The 25,301-nt window shown below is 22.7% G+C and overlaps 3 protein-coding genes across 4 annotated transcripts in view; 2 read left to right on the top strand and 1 right to left on the bottom strand.

The window, feature by feature from the left end:
- Positions 1–27: 27 nt before the first annotated feature.
- LOC122510316 (histidine triad nucleotide-binding protein 1) lies at positions 28–745 on the bottom strand. Its single transcript, XM_043624864.1, has 2 exons — positions 490–745; positions 28–367 (listed from the first exon to the last, which is right to left on the bottom strand). The coding sequence occupies exons 1-2, from the start codon at positions 691–693 to the stop codon at positions 98–100; spliced, it is 474 nt and encodes a 157-aa protein (XP_043480799.1). The 5' UTR covers positions 694–745; the 3' UTR covers positions 28–97.
- A 189-nt stretch (positions 746–934) lies between these two features.
- Positions 935–10,992, top strand: LOC122510314 (erythroid differentiation-related factor 1). Of its 2 annotated transcripts, none has more exons than XM_043624855.1 (10): positions 935–1,005; positions 1,430–1,471; positions 1,694–2,726; positions 5,360–5,779; positions 5,887–6,639; positions 8,330–8,509; positions 8,655–9,025; positions 9,166–9,484; positions 9,599–9,920; positions 10,126–10,992. In XM_043624855.1, the coding sequence occupies exons 2-10, from the start codon at positions 1,439–1,441 to the stop codon at positions 10,259–10,261; spliced, it is 3,567 nt and encodes a 1,188-aa protein (XP_043480790.1). In that variant the 5' UTR covers positions 935–1,005; positions 1,430–1,438; the 3' UTR covers positions 10,262–10,992. The 2 variants fall into 2 exon arrangements, with proteins under 2 accessions (XP_043480790.1, XP_043480791.1); XM_043624856.1 differs by lacking the exon at positions 935–1,005 and adding an exon at positions 1,015–1,231.
- Positions 10,993–11,728: 736 nt separating this feature from the next.
- LOC122510311 overlaps positions 11,729–25,301 on the top strand; it is a 352,060-nt gene continuing 338,487 nt past the window's right edge. The window contains exon 1 of the mRNA XM_043624853.1: positions 11,729–12,199. The gene's annotated coding sequence lies outside the window, so the exon portion shown is untranslated. The remainder of the gene's footprint in view (positions 12,200–25,301) is intronic.

The following is a 25,301-nucleotide window of genomic DNA, read 5'->3' as shown; positions in this document are numbered from 1 at the left end:
ACAATATTTTATAAATAAAAACTTATGTACAGTTTGAAAGAGTGTATTTTATTGCGGAAAATTAATTCTTTATCCTTGAATACAAAATATTTCTTTTTTAGCCAGGAGGCCATTGCATTTGGCGTCCTCCGAGAACGTGTAAATGTAAATGATAAACTGACTGTGCGCCATTTTTTCCATCATTAATGACTAGACGAAATCCATCGTCAAGGCCTTCTTTTGCGGCAACTTTACGTGCAACGTTCATTAAATGACCTAATAAAGCTTCATCATTGTCTTCGGCTTTCGATAATTGCGAAATTGGCTTTCGCGGAATTACCAAAAAGTGAGTCGGTGCTTGTTTATTGACATCGTGAAATGCCACACACTGAAAATTGAATTTAAAAGTATACCACTTAATTTTTACGATTATCAAAATTGATAGGAAAATTTATCAAAATTTTCTTTTATATATATTAAATATTTTCTTTATAATTCTTTTCTTTTTACCTGATCATCTTCGTAAATGAAATTACAAGGTATTTCCTTTCGCAAAATTTTGCTGAAAATAGTATCTTCCTCAGGAGATGCTGCCTGAGCTTTCTCCACTTCCGAGGACATTTTTCTCTGTCCTGAGGTATAAAGTAATCTACTTAAATGTAATTGTTTTAATACTAATGAACTTTTAAGAACGTTATTTAAAAGAACCTTCATTAAATAAGGTACATAACCTAAACCCGGTTTCCAAAAAATACAAATCAGAGATGGGTTGTGTTTGTACATAAAAAAAGCGCAAAAACTCTTTAAAAAATCACTGTGGACGTAGCTTTACTTACTTTAAATTTCGCGCTCTCAGTTTAAATTTTCTCTTTCGGTATGTTGGTATCCCTATGAAGCCAACTTCTCTCTATTCTCTTTTTATATATTCAGTAAATAATTAAATATCATATAGTAAATATTTAATTCTAAATTAAAAACAACAATATCAATAACAAATTATTGTATTTCATTTATTTTTTAAATTTAGTAAGTCCTAATAATTAACTTTTACTATTATTCAATTTATATTTAAGAAAAAGTATTTTCCAAAACTCATGTGGTTCGTGCGAGTGAGAGAGAGATATCTACACAAAACTGTTTTTCGGTTTTTATTTGTTTTTAAGAATTAAGAAGAACACAGTAAAAAATTCAGAATTTTATTTTAATTTACTTTTATTAAATACTGTCTCTATTTGGACAGTATTATCAGTCGGTTAGTAGTTTTATAGTATTATAATTTTATAATTAAAGACGAAACCTATTTTGAGGTTATGTTTGTCTAGACGGACGTTTAGCTTTCTGATATTCGTTTAGACTGGTTTAGACAGACGTTTAGCCAATTTGTTTATTTTCTATGTATTAAAATAACGATTTTTATTGTTTATTATTATTGTTACAACGAATTATGTAGTTTTTAGAAATGTCGGAAGAATCAGATTTCCACGTTGACGCTGTAAGTTGATGAAATTATTGTTCTTTATAAAATGTTTTCTACTTTGTTTCATTGTCAATTTTTTGATTTACATCAAGTTGAAGGTGTTAAATTAATTTTTGTGTTAATATTATTTATTTTCTATTCTATTTTCTATTTCAATGTATTGCATAACAAAATGCAAATTTAGAAATTATTAAAAATTCGAATAGAAAGAATGCAAAATTTTTGCTATGTTTTCAGTCAAAAGTGGCCGAGAATGCTCCAGATTCACCGAAGAAACCAGTGAAATCGACGGCAGTTGTTAAATATTCAGCTGTTCAAAATCCAGCGACTTTTGCTGAATTACAATGCAACACAGACTTGAATTTACCACCGAGCAATTGGCTGAGCAGTTCGGCCGAGAGTTATGGCCTTCAAAGCGACTGGTCATCACAAAGCAGAAGTTTTTCTAGTTTTCGTATGGCGCACATGTTCCCCGATTGTGTTGGCGAAGTGGATGTTGTCTCAGAAGCGGAGAATATAAAAAAACTTTTAAAAATGCCTTACAGTCACGGTGTTATTTCAATGGTTGTACATCGTATAGAAAATACATTGCTTTTAGATGATTTCGATGTTCATCGATATCTTTTGAGACAAGCCGAAACCGAGTGGGAATGGTTGAAGAAATTTGTTTGCGAGCAAGTATTTCAAAATCTCGGTAACAAGGAGAAACGACTTTTTCATAAATCCAGTAGAAATACATTGCAACAGAAGAATTTAGTTTCTAAATTTCTCTATCATTCGCTTGTATTGGCCGATAAGGAGAAAGACGCTCAAAAACCAGAATTGCCCGTTAAGAATGTAGAACCATCGCTACCTGAACCGCCTCGTGAACAGGAATTACCTGATCCAAATTGTAATCATAATTTTGCACGTAATGTTCTTTGGACATTTGAAAATATTCAAATGTTAATTGGCACTGACATGCCAATATTTGGAGGACCAACTCATCCTTGTATTAGTCTAAGACTTAGAGATATGACGAAACCAATTAGCGTTCTCACTGGAATTGATTATTGGCTCGATAATCTCATGAGTAACGTTCCAGAAGTTATTATGTGCTGTCATCTCGATGGGATTGTACAGAAGTATGAATTTATTAAAACCGAGGATTTCCCGAATTTGGAAGACGCTAAATTCAGTCCCAAACTTATTAGAGATGTGGCACAGAATATTTTGAGTTTCCTGAAGAATAATGTTACAAAGGCCGGTCATACTTACTGGTTATTTAAGGGTAATATATTTTTATATTCATTTATTTTAAAAAATAATTAAATTTTTCACTGGAGTTTAATTATTTAAAAAAAATTGTAATAAAATTCAATTCAAGAATTCAATTATTTTAAATACAATTTTAATTTATTTCCAGGGAAAATTAAGTTATTTTAAAAAAATTTTTTAAATTCGAAAGAATTTAATAATATCAATAAATAGTTAATTTTTCACAGGAATTCATTTACTTTAAGTTTAAATACAATATTAATTAAATTCTTTTCAAAAATCCACTTATTTTTTTAAATTTCGTAAAAATTCAATTATTTGTAGAAATAATAAATTTTTTCGCAGAGATTCAATTATTTAAAAAAGTTTTAATAAAATTCTATTCAAGAATTCAATTATTTTTATAAATAATAAAACTCTTTGCAGAATTTCAATTATTTTTAATATACAATTTTAATCAAATTTCTCGAAAAAAGTCATTATTCTTAAAAATTTTATCAAAATTCGCCGAAAGAATTCAATTATTTAAAATTTGTTGATAAAATTATTTATGAGATTTGAATTTTAAGAAACATTCATTCAATTATTCAATAAATTATTATGTTGCATTTCGAATTATTACAGAAATTTAATTATGTTTAAAAATAATAAAATTTTTCTTAGGGAATCAATTATTTTCAAAAATAATTAATAATAATAAATAATAGATTTTCATAAATAATAAAAATTTATTTGATAAAATTCTTTACGAGCATTCAATTTTAAGAAACATTTAATTAATAAATTAAGTAATTTAAATAATTGAATTCTAGTAGAATTTTCTAATAAAAATTGATTTAAAAATGAATTTTAGTTAAAATTTTACATAATAATTGAATATTAAGATCATTTTAAGATAAATTTGTTGAAATAATTGAATTAAAAAAAGGTTAAATTTAATAATTGGAAAAATTTTAACTATTTTAAAAAATTTTGTACAATTCAATGATTTTCAATATTTACTATTTTAATAAAATTTTCTCGAAGAATTCAATTATTTAAAATAAATTTAATTATTTTCATAAATAATAAAAATTTCACAGAAATTCAATTATTTACAAATTTTTTTATATAAATTTATTCTCAATAATTCAATTATTTTCATGAATAATAACATTTTTACAGGGATTCAATTATTTTCACAAATAATGAAACTCATCGCAGAATTTAAATTATTTTTAATACAATTTTAATAGAATTTTTGAAAATTTAAATACAATTCTTTTAAAAATTCTAAAATTATATAAAAATTTTGACAAAATTCTTTACAAAATTTAGTTAATAAAATTTGCAATTTTAATAAAATTTTTCTATATAATTCAATTATTTTCAATACAATTCTTCTTAAGAATTCAATTATTTTCACAAATAATACATTTTTTTTTATGATAATTCAATTATTTAAAAAAATTCGAATAAAATTCTTCGAAGCAATTCAATTATTTAAGAAATTTTAACAAAATTCTTCCCAAGAATTCAATTCTTTTAAAAAAATAAAATTTTTCTCAGGAATTCAATTATTTAATAAAAAAATTTAATAAAATTCTTCGTCAGATTTCAATTATTTTTACAAATAAAATTTTTCACAGGAATTCAATTCCTTATAAAATTTTTTAATAAAATTCTTTCCAAGAATTCAATTATTTTCATAAATAAAAAAACTTACAGCAGAATTTCAATTATTTTTTAATATAATTTTAAATAAAATGATAGAAAATTGAATTTATTCTTAAATTTTTTTTTTAAATTTGCTGAAAAAATTCAATTATTTCTAAAAAAAAATTTGATAAAATACTTCATAAAAATTCAATTCTATGGAAAATGCAAGTATTTAATAAATTATTTATTTTTGTAATTAAATAATTGAATTCAATTTAAAAATTGGTTTAAAAATGAATTTCAGTTAAAATTTTACCTAATATAATTGAATATTAAATGCAATATAGCGTTAATTTTTTAGAAATAATCGAAATTAAAATAATTGAAAAAGTTTAATTGAATTTTTTTTTTATTATTTGAAGTTTTTATTTTCTAATGTATATTTAATTGAAGAATTTACGAATAATTGAAATTCGTAAAATTGAATATTGTAAACAAATGGATTTGAAAATTGTCAAAGAACTTTTTCGAAAATTAATTGCTTTAAAGGGGAATTTTAGTTAAAAATTCTTAAAAATAATAATTAAATTGAAATAATGAGAATAATTTTGAAGAAGTACAATATTCTTATAATAATAAATAATAATTTTATCAATTTGACATTTTTAATTATTATAAAACATGAAGAAATCGATTTCTTCTTGTTTTTATAGTTATGATAAAATTTAATTTATAGTTTGAAGTAAAATGTTCTCTTATTTGACTCGACTGGCTGTATTTTTGTCAGTTGGTCCGTAATTTTTCATTTTTGGTCCATAAAGTCCGTATTTTTAAATACTTTCACTGGTTCGACCCCTGGAAATATTTTTTAAGTGAATTATTTTTACAAAGAAATACTTTTTAAGATAAATATTTTTACAAAGAAATATTATTTAAGATAAATATTTTTACAAAGAAATATTTTTTAAGATAAATATGTTTACAAAGAAATATTTTTTGTTCTTTCAGGTAGAGATGACGATGTTGTGAAACTGTACGATTTGACGTCTCTCTGCAGTGAAGTGAATGATGACAAGGGTCAAAGTCCCTTCACTATACCAGTTGCAATGCTCCTGTATCGAGTTGCCCGAAATATGAAGTATTCTTTGGACTACATTAAAAATCGAGGAACGATTCGTATGCTTTTGAAAAATTGCATTCAGCTACTCGATAAGAAAAAATATCCACAAATTGTCACTTCAGCGCATTATATGTTGTCGGACTTGTACGTCCCAGCTGGAACAAATCCCAGCAGTCCGGATTTAATGGAACAAAACGATGACGAAGACACACATAGCGACACTTATTCGTCTCATGAAAGTGATAAAGAATCTGACAAAATGGAAGAAGACGTCAGCGCTGCCATTAAATCCCTAACACTAACAAGAAGTAATCTATCAATATAATTAATAATAAACTAAAAAATAAAAATAAATAAATAAGTAAATAATAATTCATAATTTAATATTTCTACAATATTTTCTTTTCTTTTGCAGTCAAAGAACAAGCAGAATATGAAGAGTTCAAATACAAACCACCGCCAATTATCGGAACAGTTGAGGAAAGATGTAAAGTGGCATTGGAACACATTGTCAGCGGTCTTGAGTGTCTCAAATATTTCCCCCTTCAAGGTCCATTTGACGAGGATCAACAGGAGGAGAAGGAAAATCAAAAAGAAACGGACGAAGTTCAACAAATGGCTAATCCCTTTCAAGCAATTCCGCTGCCTTACATCACATCAAATGAAAGTGACAATTTGCAAAATAATAATAGTCCAAGTCATAAGAAGAAGGCTAAGCAGAAGAAGAAGAAAGTGGAAAAAAATGCTGCACCAAAAAAAGAAGAGATGGAAGCAACGAAAACTCTTCTCTGTAAACCAGAAACATTGCCAACATGGCAGGCACCAAAGAAAAGTGATAATTTAAGTTGGAATGCGCATTTGAAAATTTTACTTTATGAAAAGGCCGCATTGACAATGGGCGTACTTGCAGAATATGAATATTCAAATAAAAATTATGGCTCTGCTCTCTACTATATTGCGGCTGTTTTACGTTGTCAGAAAATATTGTCATTTTGTTTGATTAATAATGAGCATACAATGAGTTATTTTCTGGGCAGAGCTGGTGATTGTGGTTCTATGACCGTTCAGGATTGGAAGAATGTCGAGAAACATAGAAATGACTATGAAATGAAAAATGAAACAACACGAATTATTGACGATATCTTCGCTCTAGAGGAGTTGGAAAATTGTGAGTACTATTTTTTAAATATTGTTTCGGACATTCTATTTCAAACCTCTTTCGAATATTTTAATTTTCTCTATTAATAATAGATGCATTGCAGGCTTTGCACTCATCTACTTTCTGTTTTTTTAAAATGTCCACTACTTTAAATTCGCTGATACTAGAAATCAAAAAACTATTCTCAAAAATTATTATCAAATTCTTTAAAACAATTCAATTATTTTCAAAAAATATTCGAAATTTAATTATCAATATAATCTATAGTATTTTCATAAAATTTCGCAAAAGAATTCAATTATTTAAAAAAAAATGAATAAAATTCATTCAAAATTCAATTATTTTCATAAATAATAAAATTTACATAGAAATTCAATTAATTTAGAACAGAATTTACAAAAAAAAATTTTTAAAAAATCAATTATCAAAATTTTTATACAATTTTTTACAATAATTAAATTACATTCACGAATAATAACATTTTTCATGGAAATTGAATTTTTTAAAAAACTTTTTGATAAAATTCTAAGCAAGAATTCAATTATTTTCGTAAATAATAAAACTCATCGAAGAATTTCAATGATTTTTAATACGATTTTAAATTAATTGATAGAAAAATTCAATTATTTTCACAAATAAAGTTTTCCACAAGAATTCAATTATTTAAAATAGAATTTTCATAATGTTTATTATATTTCGAAAAAATTAATTATTTAAAACAATGTTTATAAAATTTTAATGAAGAATTCAATTATTTTCAAACTTAACAAAATTTATTTAAAAAATTCAATTCTTTCTAAACATTTTAATACAATTTTTTGCAATAATTCAATTATTTTGGTAAATAATAAAATTCTTCTTAGAAATTCAATTATTTTTGAAAATTTTAATAAAATTCTTAACAGCTATTCAATTATTTTCATAAATATTAAAATTCATCGCAGGCTTTCAATATTATTTTTAATACAATTTTACAGGAAATGATCAAAAAATGTAATTATTTTAAAAAATTCAATTTCTCGAAAAAATCAATTATTTAAAAAAAATGTTTTTTTAAAATTTTTTCGAAAAATTCAATTATTTTACAAAAATATTCGAATTTTTCACAGGAAATCAATTATTTTCAAATATTTTGATAAAATTGTTCGAAAGAAATCAATTATTTTAAAAACAATGTTAAATGAATTTTTTTTAAATAATTCAATTATTCATTTAGATTTTAATAAAATTCTTCCCAAGAATTCAATTATTTACGTAAATAATTCTTCAAAAGAATTCAATTATGTCGATAAATAACAAAATTATTCCCAAAAATTCAATTATCTTGAGGCATTTTTATAAAATTCTTTGCAAAATTCAATTATTTTTAAAAATAACAAAATTTATCACAGAAATTTAATTCTCTTTAAAGTTTAAACATTTTAATAAAATCGTTGGCAATAATTCAATTATTTTCGTAAATAATAAAATTCTTCTCAGGAATTCAATTATTTTTGAAAATTTTAATAAAATTCTTAACAACTATTCAATTATTTTCATAAATAATGAAATTCATTGCAGGATTTCAATATTATTTTTAATACAATTTTACAGAAATTGATTTTGCTACTTTTTTAAAATTGATCATCGAGTGTAAAATCTGTAGATGCGATAATATTTTAAATTTTTTAAATGAAAAATGATATGCTTTTCTTTTCAGATGAAACTGAATTACTGCCGAAAAAGTTTGAGAGTAAAGAAAGTACATTGGTTGATTCTTACAAGTGTTACGAAAAAGCATTGGCATTACAGCAACCAAATGTGGATCGAAATAATCTTCTGAAGAGAGTGGGAAACACTCATAACGAACTTGGCGTTTTGTACTTAAATAAAGCAACCGGTGAGTGTTTAGTGTAAAAAATTAAACACTATAAGAATTATATTGAAAATATTCATATTTTTCTAAATTAAAAAAATTAAATATTTTTATTTATTTAGAAAAAAATTCTTTAAAAATAGAATACAATTTTACTTGTAATTAACAGGATGCTATCAGCAAGAAACTGAAGATTCTAAATCTCATGCCACGGAGGTGGGAAAGTTTCTAGAACTCTCGCAAAATCATTTAGAGGCTGGAATAAAAACATTCGAAGTTGTTCACGATGATGCAAATCAAGCACTTTTGCTTGCAAACATTGGTCGTTTAATGCGATCGAAAGCTCATATGCAAGGGAAAGAAAGATCGGATGAACGTCATTATTATGAAAAAGCAATTGTCTGCTATCAAAAAGCACTTCAAGTTCTGGGAAATAGAAAATGTAATCGAGAAATTTGGGACAATGTGAATTGGGAATTATCCACGACATTATTTACAATGGCAACGCTTTTGCAGGATTATCCAGCTATCGAGAATAAGGTATTTTTCTATTTTAATAAATTATTATCATTAGTATAATTACTATTACTACTATTATTATATTTATTATTATTATTATTTTCTTTTTTATTAAAATTATTATTTTTATTTAGAAAATTAAAATACAATTGTTTTTGCAGAGCGAAGAAGAATTAGAACGAGAAGTTGTGGAAATTTTGAATAAAGCATTAAAACTTTGTGATACAAAACTATCAGGTTCCCGACTACCAATTTATCAATTTCGTACGGCATCAATTCACCACAGATTGTCTTCACTTTATCACAGAATATACAGAAAAACAGACATGGAAATTGACAATGCTAAGAGAAAAAAATGTTTGCAATTGTGTGAATTGAATTACGAAAAGGCAGCTAAATTGTTTCTCATTTTAGAGGAAACGAAACAATTCCTGACTGTACAAATGGAAAGAGTGGCATTAGCTGAAAATCAGGCGGAAAGTAAGCAATTTTTTTTTCTTTTGTTGCAAAATAAATTTAACAAAAGTAATATAATTAACTTCACTGAAATTTTAATTTGAGTAAATCTGAATAATTCTTTTTTCTTATTTTCAGCGTCCACTTTGGTTAATAGCAAGCTTAAAGCGTTCAAAAATGGACTTAAATTGATTTTACAATGTCGAGCAGCTATATATATTTTGTATAACAAGAATAAAAGTGATTTACAATTTAAGGAGAATGAGGAAACAAAAGTCGACAGTATAGAAAATGATACTGATGATAAGCTAGTGGAATGTGAGCAAACTAAGGAGGAAATGAAGGAAATTGAAGATCAAGAGAATCTGATAAATTTACTTCAACAGAGATTAAAGTTCATACTGTGGTCATTGGTTAAACTCTGTATGAATAATAAAAACGTTTCGAGCCTTAAAAAAGAGTAAGTAGAAATTGATTCACGAAAAGGGAAAATTTTATTTTATTTATATTTTTTATTTTCAAATTATAGAATAATTACAATTAAATATTAATTAAAATTTAAAAAAAATTGAAAGAAAAATTGAAAAAGAATAATTTGTAGGTAATAATAATTATAATTTATTTGTAATAATTGTAATTTATTTGCAATAATTATAATTTTCCAGATCCGACAACCTGGAGTTATACAAGCAATGCTACAACTTGGCTTTGAGACAAGAACAATTTTCCGGGAATGACTTACTAAAAAATATGTCGGAAACTTTACAAAAAATTGAAGACATAAGTTCGGGTTTCAATTGAGAAAAGAGGATAATATGTGGCAACGTAGAGTTCAATATTCTGCAAACAATCGAAGAATTTTAAAAATATTTTGGTATAACTTATTATTTTTTTCAAGTACTAATTTTAATTACATTTTTTTTTCATTTCAAGCAAAGGACAAGTTATTCGTAAAAATGATTTTATTATTAATGCAAAAAAGATTTTTTATGCAGAAAAGATAAAAACAGAAAGAGAACTTTGAAGAAAGTTAAAAAAACAATTACTGTAATAACTTGCCAAGTAACAATTTGCATTTTCAATTTTTTCAAAATACTAATTTTATTTTCAATTCCTTAACTTCGTGTGGAAAAAATCTTTCGGAATAGATTTATTGCAACATAGAAAAGATTTACAAAATGGAAAATTATTTCAAGAATTATTGACATTAACGTTTGGGACTAGAATTTGCTGTTCTTTTTATGTGACTATTTTTGTTTTCCTTTTTTTCTTTTTACCTTTTAATTATTCAACGATTACTTTTTTAAATATTCAAGGTTGTAATGACTGTGATCAATGTCAATGTGATACCTGACATTTTCTTATATAATGTAAATATTTATGAAACATTATTTATAAAACAAGCTAATTTATATTTGTGAGAAAAATAGAAATAGTGCAGCTTTTTGTTATTTTCGAAAGATGGTTTCAAATATCGAATAATAATAAATAAAGAAAGGTAGAATAACTTTTATATAAAACGTTTGTTTCAATTAAGCATGATTTGTAGTAAATTACAATTAGATGTAATTTTTTAAAAATTTCAGGTAATAAAAAATAAGAGTATTTATTATTAAATAATTATTTTAATTATTAATTTTTTAACAGTTCAATTTTAATGAAACTTTTGAAAAAAAATTATATTTATTACATTGTAGTTATGATTAAATCCTTCGATTTTATTACTAATATTATTTATTATTTTTTATTTATTTATATTTATTTTTTTATTTTATTTATTATTTTTATTTACTTTTTTATTTGTTTATTATTATTATTTATATCTTTTTATTTGTTTATTATTATTATTTATATCTTTTTATTTATATTATTATTATTTATATTTTTTTATTTATATTATTATTATTTATTATATACTTATTTATATTATTTTTATTATTATTTGCTATTAATTTAAGTGATGAATTTCAATTCTAAAGAGGAATTATTCAAATTTTTTTAAAGTACATTTGAATTTTCGCGCGCTATTCTCAAGTACCAACCTTACAAAAACAGTCGATTCTCACTTCTTCTATTTCATTCCTTATAACCATTTTCTAAGCAAATAATAAACAAAATTGAAATTTACAATTAACAATTTCGATTAATTTGTTAATAACAATGATAATTTGAAAGTCAATCGAAAATAACAATAAAGTTTGTAATAATGCGTGATGCGAATGTTGGTAGTTACTGCGACGCCAACTTCAGTTTGCATCCTGAGTTGAAAAGTGTCGCATCGCGCTCCTCAATTTCTCTTAAAAACTAACGTTTTTCTTTTGTTATTTTCAGATAAAAATGTCAATTCAGCAATAAAAAGTGGCCGTAGTTGTTAATACAAATGCAAAAAGTGGAAATTCGGTAATTAGTGGTCGACAAGTGAGTAAAAGTGCAAAAAGGTGTTTTCTAACCTACAAAAGATGACGCAAAATATTTTCAAGATGGCGTCGGTGCTTTAAATCTTTTGGAGGGAAAACCGGTGCAAAAGTGTTTTGTTTATCAAATTTGTGTATTTGAATATTTTCAATAGGTTTGTGAATGAAAATTTTTCAAGTGAGTGAAAGTGCAAATATGTGTTTTTTAATCAACGGGGAGGCAAAATATTTTCAAGATGGCGTCGATCCATTGAATTTTTTCGAAGGGAAAATCAGAGGAAAATATTTCGTCAACAAAATTTGCGTATTTCAACATTTCTAATCGGTGAGTCAATGAAAAATTATTAATTTTTATGGAGATATGATAATATATTAATATAGGATATATAAATATCCTAATATATTATCATTGGTTGGGAGTTGTTACTGGATATAAGGTTCGCTTTTTCCACCAACAAAACATGGTTTGGTTAAAAAAATATCGTCGCGAAATTTTTAGTTTATTTTGAAAAATTATGAGAATCTTTTACAAGAGATAATAAGTGGGGTAAAAGAGTTATTTATAGGTTAATGCGTCCATGTTATGTTTGCATAACTTTTTTCTTTAATTACAATTATTTCGGGTATAAAATTAAATATTATTCTTGACATGTTTTATAACCTCAAATTTTGCATTTATTCGTAATTCGTACAGTGTTTAAAAACATTATATTTACTGATTCCTCGGATTAAAATCGGCAATATTGCTTGTAATATTTGATTCGTGGAGTGTATTTAAAACAATTTTTTCACACAAAACTCAATATTTATTTTATAAAAATAGGAAAATTAGTAAAAAATAGAAATAAAATTTTGCATTCTTGTCTGTCAATAATTGACAGCAGGGAAAACATACTATTTTTGCATTTAAAAATCAGTATGAAAGTTGAGTTGGAAAAAAAAGAGAAGATCCATATCCTAAACTATACAGCTTTTTAGAAATTGGAACGTGGTAGCTTGGATGTGCTGAATTTCGAATAAACAGGCGGTGCGTGCTTGGTTTTGTAAATGGTCTCGTTGCGATCATGTCCTAAGTTTCACGTTTAGAGGGCCGTTGAGGGTTAATAGTACCGTATAACTATAAAATTTATGCACGAATATGTATTATATGTATATATAATGTACATATAGCAAATGAGAAAGTAATGTAGGATATTACATACATAATATTAGTTTTTTTAATCATATTTTATTCGCGTAGTTAAAAATAAAAAAAAATTACGCTCTAAATCTAAATAAAAAAATTTTTTTAATATTTGATACAAGCAAACATTAAGTAACTATATATAAATAGAATGTTGAAAGTTTTCTTTTGACATATTTTTTTCGAGAAATTCATTTTATAATAAAACAAAAATATACATACAAATTGGCTTATTTCTAGAAGTGAAACAAGCAAATTTCAATTTATGATTCAATTTTCGACTTTACAAACTTTGTCCTCATTTTAAAATGAAATTAAGCTCTTCTTCTTGATGCTATATATACATGAAATTCGCTCTAAAATTAAACTTTAATTTTCTTATTTCGTATTTTTTGAGACTGATGAATAAAAATGAAAAGTAGACTAAAAAAATATTTATTTATTTAAAAAAATGGTTGCTTTTTGTCATAAATTAATTATTTCTTCGTTATTCCATAAGAATTTTTAATTTCATGACAAAATTCTCTAAAGAAAGAGCAATAAGATAATAGTTAAAACATTTAAAAAATTCAATTTTGGAAAATAAGTTACAAATGATTGCAGAAATTCAATTGTTTTCAAAAGTAATAAATCTTTGCAGAAATTCAATTATTTTTAAAAATATTAAAATTCTTCGCAGAAATTCAATTACCTTTCAAAATATCAAAATTCTTTGCAGAAATTCAATTATGTTCAAAATTTTTTTTAAAATTTCGTCAAAATTTCAATTGTATGTTTATAAATAATAAAATTCTTCAAAATTCAATTATTTTCAAAAATTTCAATAACATTCACATTAACAATTTCAATTGTTGTTATAAATAATAAAATTCTTCTTCAAAATTTAATTATTTACCTAAATTTTAATAACATTATTGTCAAAATTTCAATTAATTTCAAAAGTATTAAACTTCTTCTCTAAAATTCAATTATTTTTAAAAACTTTAACAACATTATTGTCATAATTTTAATTATTTTCAAAAGTATTAAAATTCTTCTTCAAAATTCAATTATTTTCAAAAGTAATGAAATTTTTCGCAAAAATTCAATTATTTTCAAAATTTTTTTATTTATTTATTTATTTATTTGCTCCAAAATTCAATTATTTTTAAAAAGTTTAATAACATTATTGTCAAAATTTCAATTAATTTCAAAAGTATTAAACTTCTTCTCTAAATTTCAATTATTTTTAAAAACTTTAATAACATTATTGTCACAATTTTAATTATTTTCAAAAGTATTAAAATTCTTCTCCAAAATTCAATTATTTTCAAAAGTAATAAAATTTTTTGCAAAAATTCAATTATTTAAAAAAATTTTTATTAAATTGCTCCAAAATTAAATTTTTTTTAAAAAACTTTAATAACATTTTCATCAAAATTTCAATTATTTTTATAAATAATAAAATTCTTCTCCAAAATACAATTATTTTCAAAAATTTTACTCACATTCTTGTCAAAATTTTGATTATTTTTAAACATTTTCCTCAATTCAATGATTTTAAAAATCTGCTATTTTAACCCCTTCACAGTCGAGTGAAAATAAAGTTTTTGTGCCATAAGTGTTCAAAAAAAAATTTTTTTTTTAAAATCATGATATTGTCATATTTTATGTTTTTGAGGTCACTGATTCAAAATCCGTGGTCGAAAAGTCAAAATTCAAAATGGCGGCTTCAAAATATCGAGCAAAAATATTGAAAAGTTAACGAATTCGTTAATTTAAAAAATTTTTTTTGTCGCCTTTTTAAAGTTGCAATTTTAAATTTTGAATTTTTGACCACGGATTTGAAATCAGCGACCTCGAAAACCCCCGAGTAGGCATTTTAAGGCATTTTAAAAAAAATTCGTAAACTTAAAAATTTTTTTGGGCGCCATTTTGAAGCCGCCATTTTGAATTTTGAATTTTCGACAACGGATTTGGATTCAGCGACCCCGAAAACCCCCGAGTAAGGATTTTTAGCCAGATTCGTTAACATTTAAATGTCTTTTTTTCCGATGGCCCTATAGAGCCCATGGACATACAGGGCACGACATTTTTATGGCTCTATAGAGCCCACTGACAGTGAAGGGGTTAATAAAATTTTCGAAAAAATTTCATTATTTAAAAATTTTTTTTTAATAATATTCTACGCTAACACTTAATTATTTTTTAAAATAAGAAAAATTTTACATGAATTTTATTATTTATAAATTTTTATTAAATTTCTTCTCAATAATTCAATTATTTACATAGACAATAAAATTGTTTGCGGGGCTACAATTATTTTCATAAATAATAAAATTCTTTTTAGGAATTCAATTATTTTCATATAATTAATAAAAATCATCGCAGAATTTCAATTATTTTTAGTACAATTTTAATCAAATTTCTCGAAAAATGTAATTTTTAAAAATAATTTTATTAAAATTCGTCTAAAGAATTCAAGTATTTTAAAATTTGTTGAGAAAATTATTTATATAAGAAATAGGAATTCGATTTTAAGAAACATTCAATTATTGAATAAATATTTGTTTATTTTTATATTTAAATAATTGAAATGTCGTAGAATTTTCTAATCAAAATAAATTAAAAAATATATTTCAATTAAAATTTGAGATAATAATTAATTGAATAGTAAAAGCATTTTAGCTTGAATTTTGAAAATGTTTCAAATTAAAATCTTTGAAAATTTGAATTTTTTATACTTTTAACTAACAATTCTGTAGAATTAATTTTTTTTAAAAAGTTTAATTGAATGTTTTTTTTAAATAATTTGAAGTTTTTATTTTCTAATAGAATTAAAGTATTTCTGAATAATTGAAATGTCGTAAAACTGAATTGTAAACTAAAAGGTGTTGAAAATTTTCAAAGAATTTTTTTAAAAATTATTAAAAATAATTGATTTAAAAAAATCATAAAATCATATAAAAATTGAGAAATATACAAAATTTAAAAACGAGAAATTAAATTGACATATTTATTTATAAAATTGTTATTTTCTATATATAAAAAATCAATTTACACACACGTATACATGTAATAGAATATGAAAGGGAAGAAGAAAAGTGACATAACGTAAAATATTGTCTCATGGCTGACTCGAAATAATTTAGTTACGATGGCTCGTTCTCGACACGGTGCTTGTTATACAGCTACAGCAACCGCAAAACCCTCCCCTTTATCCAATCCGCGTGTCTTGTTTACGATGGCCAACGCCATTTACAACAATAACGCCTGTATTGCTCGCCAAAATGCTTTGCTCTGATAATTCACAGAATTATCAAGGACTTTATAATCCTTTATGATTCTGCAAGTTTAAACATAAATTATTTAAATCCTGTTATTTTAAACTTCAATCAAAATTTACGGTCAAGAGAAAATTACTCTCTCTCTCTCTCTCTCTCTCTCTCTCTCTCTCTCTCTCTCTCCTAAATAATAATCTCTCTCTAAATAATATTTTAGACATTAAATTATGTGTTTGGACATTATTTTATTTTTTATGTAATTTCATACAATTAAAGTAGTTGTAGTAGTAGTAGTATACTAAAAGAGTAGTTACAACTACTTTTATAATTACAGACAAAATTGTATTTACAAAAAAATTAAATATTTCTGTTTTCATTTTTAGAAACAAATATAAAATAATTTATTTTTGTATAGACCATTTTTTTTTTATAACTACAAGTGTGGTTGTGACAATATAATAATCTTTCGAATTTCTGGATTCGAGATGCAATTTCGCAACGAAACACTAGTTATTGTTTCTTGCCGTCTCCCGGTGATAAATCAAATCAACGATTTTCAGTTCTACAAACGGTCACGTAGCGCAATTCTCCTGTAATATCGCCAACGTATAATCTTAATTTTTTTTTTTGGTTTTTGTTACCTTATATGCAATCTTATAAATGAGAGAGCAGATATTGCTAAACATTTAACAGTTTTTATCAAAATTATTTTCCATTTCTCTTCGATCGTTTTTTTTAATTTTTAATTTAATTTTTAAAATTCGTAAACTTTTATTGTCTTAAATTATTGTGTAATTGCATTCTCCATACAATCGAAATTATTGACGTTATTTTCCTCTAGAAATTTCCATTCAAAAGATAATTGAAAAAAAGAATTGAATTTTAGTTACATTTTCTGTTATAATTCAATTTTTGTTTATTAATGTCTGACTTATATTACTATTCATTCTTCATCAGGAGAATAACTACGAGTGTGGTCAGACAACGGCGCGTATAATAAATTTTCCCGAATATATAAACGACGACATGACATACCTGTTTCTATATATGTAAAATGAACAAAAAAAAAAAAAAAAAAAAAAAGAAATAGAATTGTCAGAATAAAAGAATGATGAATAGACATTTGGACAAACTTCATAAATCTCTTCATTACAGGATCACATAATATATTATAAAGCCCACACATTTTAGCGAATAATAAAGTATACAAATTTTTTCTGAATATTATGAGAGAAAATTTGAATTTATCACGAAAATGGATTATATAATATTGAGACATTGATATTTATACTTTTTGTTATAAATTTTTAATTTAATTTAATTTATTAATAAAAAAAATCAATTTCATTTAATTTTTAACAAGTTTTAAATTTTGATAATGGAATTAGTTACTAAATATAGATATTTATAGTAATTGTTTTCCATTTTTAATGATTAATTATTCTTTAATAATTCGTTACTCTTCCACAATATTCAGGGAAATCATTAAAATTCTTCTAAAATTATAGTTAAATTTTTTTATATTTTAATTAATTATTTAAAATAATGGATTTATAGAAGAATTTCAGTTAAAAACACTAAAAACAATTGAATTTTGGAGAAGTTACAAATTATTGCAGAAATTCAATTATTTTCAAAAATTTTTTAAAAATTCTTGGCCAAATTTCAATTATTTTCAACGATTAAAAAAAAATTCTTTTACAAATTTTAATTATCTTTATAAATAATAAAATTCTTCTTCAAAATTCAATTATTTTCAAAAATTTTATTAAAATTCTTGTCAAAATTTCAATTATTTGAAAAAAAATTTCCTCAATTTCAATGATTTCCAATATTTACTATTTTAATAAAATCTTCCAAAATTATTCAATTATTTAATAATATTAATAATATTCTACACAGACATTTAAATATTTTCATAAATAATAAAGAATTTAACAGTAATTCAATTTTTTTTTACAAATTTTTTATAAATTTCTTCAATTAGTTTTAATAGAATTTTAATCGAGTTTCACGAAAAATGTAATTATTTTTAAAGATTTTATTTAAATTAGCCAAAAGAATTTATTTACCTATTTAAATATTTTTTTGATAAAATTCTTTATAAGATTTAAATTTTTTCAACAGAATTTTAATTATATTTGTTGCAATAATTTACTTATTTTTAAAAATTCATAATAAAATTCTTCAAAATAAATTAAATCTTTTTCAAAAATTTTAATAAAATTAATCCAAGAATTCAATTATTTTTAAAAATTTTAATAGAATTCTCGTCAAAATTTCAAAAGTAATAAATCTTCGCAAAAATTAAATTATTTTCAAAAGTAACATAATTTTTTGCAGAAATTCAATTATTTTCAAAGTTTTCTTTAAATTTCTCCAAAATTCAATTATTTTTAAAAATTTTAATAACATTCTTATCAAAATTTCAATTATTTTTAAAAGTAATAAAATTCTTCTCCTAAATTCAATTATTTTCAAAAATTTTAATAAAATTCTTTGCAGAAATTCAATTATTTTCAAATTTTTTTTTAAAGTTTCTGCACAATTCAATTATTTTAAAAAATTTTAATAACATTATCGTCAAAATTTCAAAACTAATAAATCTTCGCAAAAATTAAATTATTTTCAAAAGTAACAAAATTCTTTGAAGATATTCAATTATCTTTAAAAATAACAAAATTCTTTGCAGAAATTCAATTAGGTTTAAATATTTTTTAAAAATGTCGTAAAAATTTCAATTATATCTTTATAAATAATAAAATTCTTCAAAATTCAATTATTTTCAAAAATTTCAATAACATTCACATTAAAAATTTCAATTGTTTTTATAAATAATAAAATTCTTCTTCAAAATTTAATTATTTACCTAAATTTTAATAACATTATTGTCAAATTTCAATTAATTTCAAAAGTATTAAACTTCTTCTCTAAATTTCAATTATTTTTAAAAACTTTAACAACATTATTGTCAAAATTTTAATTATTTTTAAAAGTATTAAAATTCTTCTCCAAAATTCAATTATTTTCAAAAGTAATAAAATTTTTTGCAAAAATTCAATTATTTTAAAAATTTTTTTATTAAATTGCTCCAAAATTCAATTATTTTTAAAAAGTTTAATAACATTATTGTCAAAATTTCAATAAATTTCAAAAGTATTAAACTTCTTCTCTAAAATTCAATTATTTTTAAAAACTTTAATAACATTATTGTCACAATTTTAATTATTTTCAAAAGTATTAAAATTCTTCTCCAAAATTCCATTATTTTCAAAAGTAATGAAATTTTTCGCAAAAATTCAATTATTTTAAAAATTTTTTTATTAAATTGCTCCAAAATTCAATTATTTTTAAAAAGTTTAATAACATTATTGTCAAAATTTTAATTAATTTCAAAAGTATTAAACTTCTTCTCTAAAATTCAATTATTTTTAAAAACTTTAATAACATTATTGTCACAATTTTAATTATTTTCAAAAGTATTAAAATTCGTCTCCAAAATTCCATTATTTTCAAAAGTAATAAAATTTTTTGCAAAAATTCAATTATTTTAAAAAAGTTTTATTATATTGCTCCAAAATTCAATTTTTTTTAAAAAACTTTAATAACATTTTCATCAAAAATTCAATTTTATCTTTATAAATAATAAAATTTTTCTCCAAAATTCAATTATTTTTAAAAGTAATAAAATTCTTCGCAGAAATTCAATTATTTTCCAATTTTTTTTTAAAGTTTCTCCACAATTTGATTATTTTCAAAAATTTTAATAACATTCTTGTCAAAATTTCAATTATTTTCAAACATTTTCTTCAATTCAATAATTTTCACAGTTTCAAATACTTCTAACACAATTTTAATTAAATTTTTTGATAATGTATTTATTCTTCTTAAAAGTTTTATTTAAATTCGTCAAAAGAATTCAATTATTTAGAAATTTGTTTATAGTTGAATATTTATTAAAAGCATGAATTGATTTAGAAATTAATTTTAATTAAAGTTTCAATTAATAATTGAATATTAAACACATTTTTTTTAGTATGTAATAATTGATTTTCAAAATTTCAATTCTTTAAAAAAATTTTTCCTCAATTTCAATGATTTTTAATATTTTCTATTTTAATAAAATTTTCCAAAAGAATTCAATTATTTAAAAAGTATGTTACTATGATTCTACACAAACATTTAAATATTTTCATAAATAATGAAAATTTCACAGGAATTTAATTATTAATACATTTTTTATAAATTTTCTATAAAATTTTTCAAAAAAATTTAATTATTCTTAAAATTTTTTATAAAATTTTTCGCAAGTATTCAATTATTTTTATAAAACATAAAATTTTTCTTAGGAATTCTCAGAAATTATTTTAAAAATATTAATAAAATTCGTTTTGTAAAAATTCAATTATTTCACAGTTTTTCTAAGGATATCAAATTGAGACAAAAAATTTATCAAAATGTTGAAACGTTTCAACATTTTGATAAATTTTTTGTCTCAATTTGATATCCTTAGAAAAATTGTGATTAAAAAGAAATCGTCAAGTTTAGGATAAATTTAATTTATGAAAAAATTTTCCCCGCGTGTGTGTGTGTCAAATGTCTTATTCAAAAAATAAACACATCTTACTTGAAAATTTGAAAATGGAAAGAGAGTGAGAGAGAGAGAGAGAGAAAGTATATATATAAGGGTTGCAATGCGCGTGCTTCGTCGAGTAACTAACCGCGAGGGTTTGCATATTTTACAATGTCATCAGACTTTCTCCCAGAGAACAGGAGACCTGAAGAAGGAAGAAAAAGGCACAAAAGAAAAACCGCCAAGAAATAGGGGAGAAACGAAACAAACGTTGTTCTCGATTTACCAGCTATTTTCAAAAGACTATTTTCAGAATTAACTATTATAATAAACGATGACATTATTCTCGCAAAAATTTTCTATTATAAAAAAGTTAGCTAAAAAAATAATTTTTCTGTTCAAAAATTATTATTATTTTTATAATATTTGCAGAAAAAAAATTTTGCTATGACAAAAACAAAAATTACTTCTCGAAAATAGGTCACGAACGTCACGTAGGAAATAACACGTTTTTTTAAAACATTAATTCCAAAATCGGATATAGAGACTGTAGTTTAAAATTTTTATTTTTAGACTAGATTAAAATATTGTCGAAAATATTAAAAACCGAGAAGAAAAATACACAGGAAAAAAAAAGTCTGACTCCGTTTACACCTTAAATTCAGCCCATGTATTTCACATAAGTCTATCCTTGTTTAATGGGGCTGACTCCGTTTACACCTTAAATTCAGCCTCGAAAACAGGCTAAAAGTAAAACTTTTTTTTTAGTGTGTAGGATAATGAAAAATTTTTTTTGGCATTTTTATATATAGATGATTCTAAAACCGGATAGAGAGAGAGAGAGAGAGACTATACTTTAGGATTAAATATTGACTTGTGAGATCCATTGTAGAGTTTTGGAAAACTTTACTTCGTATAAAGTGGGAGAAATGAATGAGACATATAGATAAGGGGGAAGCCTTCAGGCAGACTCATCGATCGAGACTCAGTCTTGTCTTTTTTGAAATTCCTGTTTACGGATACTCTAGACTTCATCCAGAAGCAAAAGTTGCATTAAACATCGATAACCCCAATTTCTTTTTTCTTCGTGAGACTACATACACTCTCTCTGTAATATTTTGTCCTTTATGAAAAATTTCAAAATTCCATTAAAGACTAAATTAGTTTTTTGTATATTTTTCACACTTGTCGCTTATCCTTTATCGAGTTTTTTCTCTCGCATACGCTCTAAATCTAAATAACCTTGTATTAATTATTATTTTATTAATAATATTTCATATTATTAACATTTGATATAAAAGAAGACTTCGCATTCAATAATTAATTTTAAAAAAATAGCTTTTAAACTAAAAAAGTAGTAAAAATGTAGCTATCGGAAAATTAAACTTGAAGACTAAAAAAATTCGTTTTAGAGTTTTTTTAAAATTTTTTTTGCTTTTTTTTTATTTATTTTCCTAATTTTTTTAAAAATTTTTTTTTAGAGTTTTTTTTTGGGGGTTTTTAGTTTCTTTAGTTTTTTTTACTCATTTTATATACTTCACAAAACTGAAAAAATTATATTTTATATTTCTGACTTTTTTCTAATTTTCATCAAAAATATCTACTTTTTTCTTATCTTGATAATAAATTGAATTCCTGCAACGAATTTTATTTATTCATGAAGGAATTTAAATATTTATAAAAAAAATTTCATTCTTGCCAAGAATTTTATAAAAAATAAATAATTAATTTCTTTCGACTAATTTTACGGAAATTCTAATTTAAATAATTGAATTCCTAAGAAATTTTTTATTATTCATGAAAAGAATTGAATTCTTACGAAAATTTTATGAATATAGTAGATATTAAAAATCATTGAATTGCGAAAAGTTTTTAAAAATAATTAAATTTTGCAAAGAATTCTATTAAAATTTCTGACAATATATTAAATTTCTAAAAAGCATTTTATTATTTATGAAAAATATTGAATTTCCAAGAAGAATTATTCATGTAAATAATTAAATTCTTGGGAAGAATTTTATTAAAATCTAAAAGAATAATTGCATTATTTCAAAAAAATTTATTTATTATATTTTATTATATTTTATTTTATTATTTACGAAAATACTTGAATTATTGCGAAAAATTGTATTAAAATGTTTAAAAAGAGTTGAATTTCTGTGATAAATTTTGCTATGTTTGAAAATAATTGAATTTCCAAGAAGAAATTTATTACTTTTAAAAATAATTGAATTCTTGTGATGAATATATTGTTATTTATGAAAATAATTGAATTTTGTAAAGAATTTTATTAAAACACCTCAAAATAATTGAATTTTTCGGAATAATTTTTTATAAAAATAATTTAATTATTGTGCAAAATTTTATTAAAATGTTTAAAGAGTTTTATTAAAATACCTCAAAATAATTGAATTTTCCGGAATAATTTTTTATGAAAATAATTAAATTATTGTGCGAAATTTTATTAAAATGTTTAAAAAAAGAATTGAATTTCTGTGAAAAATTTTGTTATTTTTGAGAATAATTGAATTCTTTATAAGAATTTTTTAAAACATTGTTTTAAATAGGTATTTAATTTTTTTTAAATATAATAAATATTATATATTTACATTTTTATAACTGTTAATTATTTTTAGTACTTTATGTACGAATGGGACTCATTGCCCGTAAATGAATAAATAAATAAATAAATAAATTATGAACATTTTATTTTAAATAATATTAAATTCTTGTGGGAAATTTTATTTGTGAAAATAATTGAATTTTTCAATTAATTAATTTAAAATAGTATTAAAAATAATTGAAAATCTTCGATAAGTTTTATTATTTATGAGAATAATTGAATTCCTGTGTAGAATTTTATAAAAATTTTTTTTAACTAATACCTTTTCAAAATTAAATTATTATATTTCTAATATAAAATTTCATGGTTTCATACAATCATACTTTTAATATTCTAATTATTATTTAAAATATTAACCTTAATTCAATTTTAAATCAATTTTTATTAGAAAATTCTATGAGAATTATATTATTTAAATAGAAAAATAAAGAATTTATTAAATAATTAAATGTTTCTTTAAAATTAAATTCTTTTGACAAATTTTTTCCAAAAATTTTATTCAAATTGCTTTCAAAATAATTGAATTTCTCCGAAAAATTTTATAACTCATGTTGAAAATAATTGAATTCTTGTGACGAATTTTAATTAAAATTTTTTATAAATAACAGGGAATTCTTTTGGGAAATTTTATTGAAATAGTAGATAATAAAACTAATTGAATTTTGACAAATTTTTTAAACTAATTAAATTTCTAAGAAGAATATTATTAAATTTTTTTTTGAAAATAATTGAATCGTTACGAAGAATTTTATTAAAATTTTGGAAAATAATTAAATTCTTTCAAAGAAATTTGTTTAAAAATGTATTGAACTGTAATGTATTGAATTCCAATAAACAAATTATATCAAACATTTTTTTTAAATAATTGAATTCTTTCAAAGAATTTTAATAAAATTTTTAAGAATAATTTTTTTCGAGGAATTTATTATTGGTTGTTTTAAAAATAATTGAAATCCTGCGTTGAATTTCATTTCTTATGAAATATTTTTCTTACTACTTTGTCTTTAATTTGGATTTTATTTAGAAAATATTGTTTTTTATAATTAAGACATTTATTCTGTATAGAATTATTTTTTTGTGGCAACCCTGATAATATACAGTATAGTATAAATATAAAATCCAAAGACTTATTTATTAAAAAGATAGAAATAAAATCATTGCCCTTATACTAATCTCGATTTAAAGCGATAATAATAAATATTAATTTCCTCTTTTTATTATAAAGTATGATATCTTACAATATAATTACCTGTCAAAAATTTATCCGTTTATTAAGTAGGAGCGTGTCGTTGGAAAGGGTCTAATTATTTGTTTCAAAGATGATAATTAAGTTTCTCTTCTCTTCTCTTGAACTTAACTAATTTAGTCTCTCTCTCTCTCTCTCTCTCTCTCTCTCTCTCTCTCTCTCTCTCTCTCTCTCCTCACTTTCTCTGCAAGAAGCTAAAGAACGACAGTGTATAAAATCAAGACGAGTTAATTATATAACTAAACAATAAATTAAGTATAATCGAAAGTCTCTGCAAATTATTCTATTTTAATTTCGATCTACATTATTTTATACAAATTCGCAGATATACCATATCAAAAGTATCGTGTTTTAATTAAGAATTAATGCCTTTTATTATTATGTTTAATTTTGTTGATTAAAAGTGATTCAATTTGAAATTGAACGCGCACCAAGATCGAAGAGAGTGAGATGGTTAAAAAGAGAGAGAGTGAGAGAGAGAGAGAGAGAGAGAGGGTCTCGGGTGACTGATTTTGAGCCTTCATTATAAACCCCAGCCT

The sequence above is a fragment of the Leptopilina heterotoma genome, unplaced genomic scaffold (genome assembly GCF_015476425.1).
Source record: "Leptopilina heterotoma isolate Lh14 unplaced genomic scaffold, ASM1547642v1 Lhet_68, whole genome shotgun sequence".
NCBI lineage: Eukaryota > Metazoa > Arthropoda > Insecta > Hymenoptera > Figitidae > Leptopilina > Leptopilina heterotoma.
Note: the sequence above shows the minus strand (reverse complement) of the source record. Positions and strands in the feature narration are given on the sequence as shown.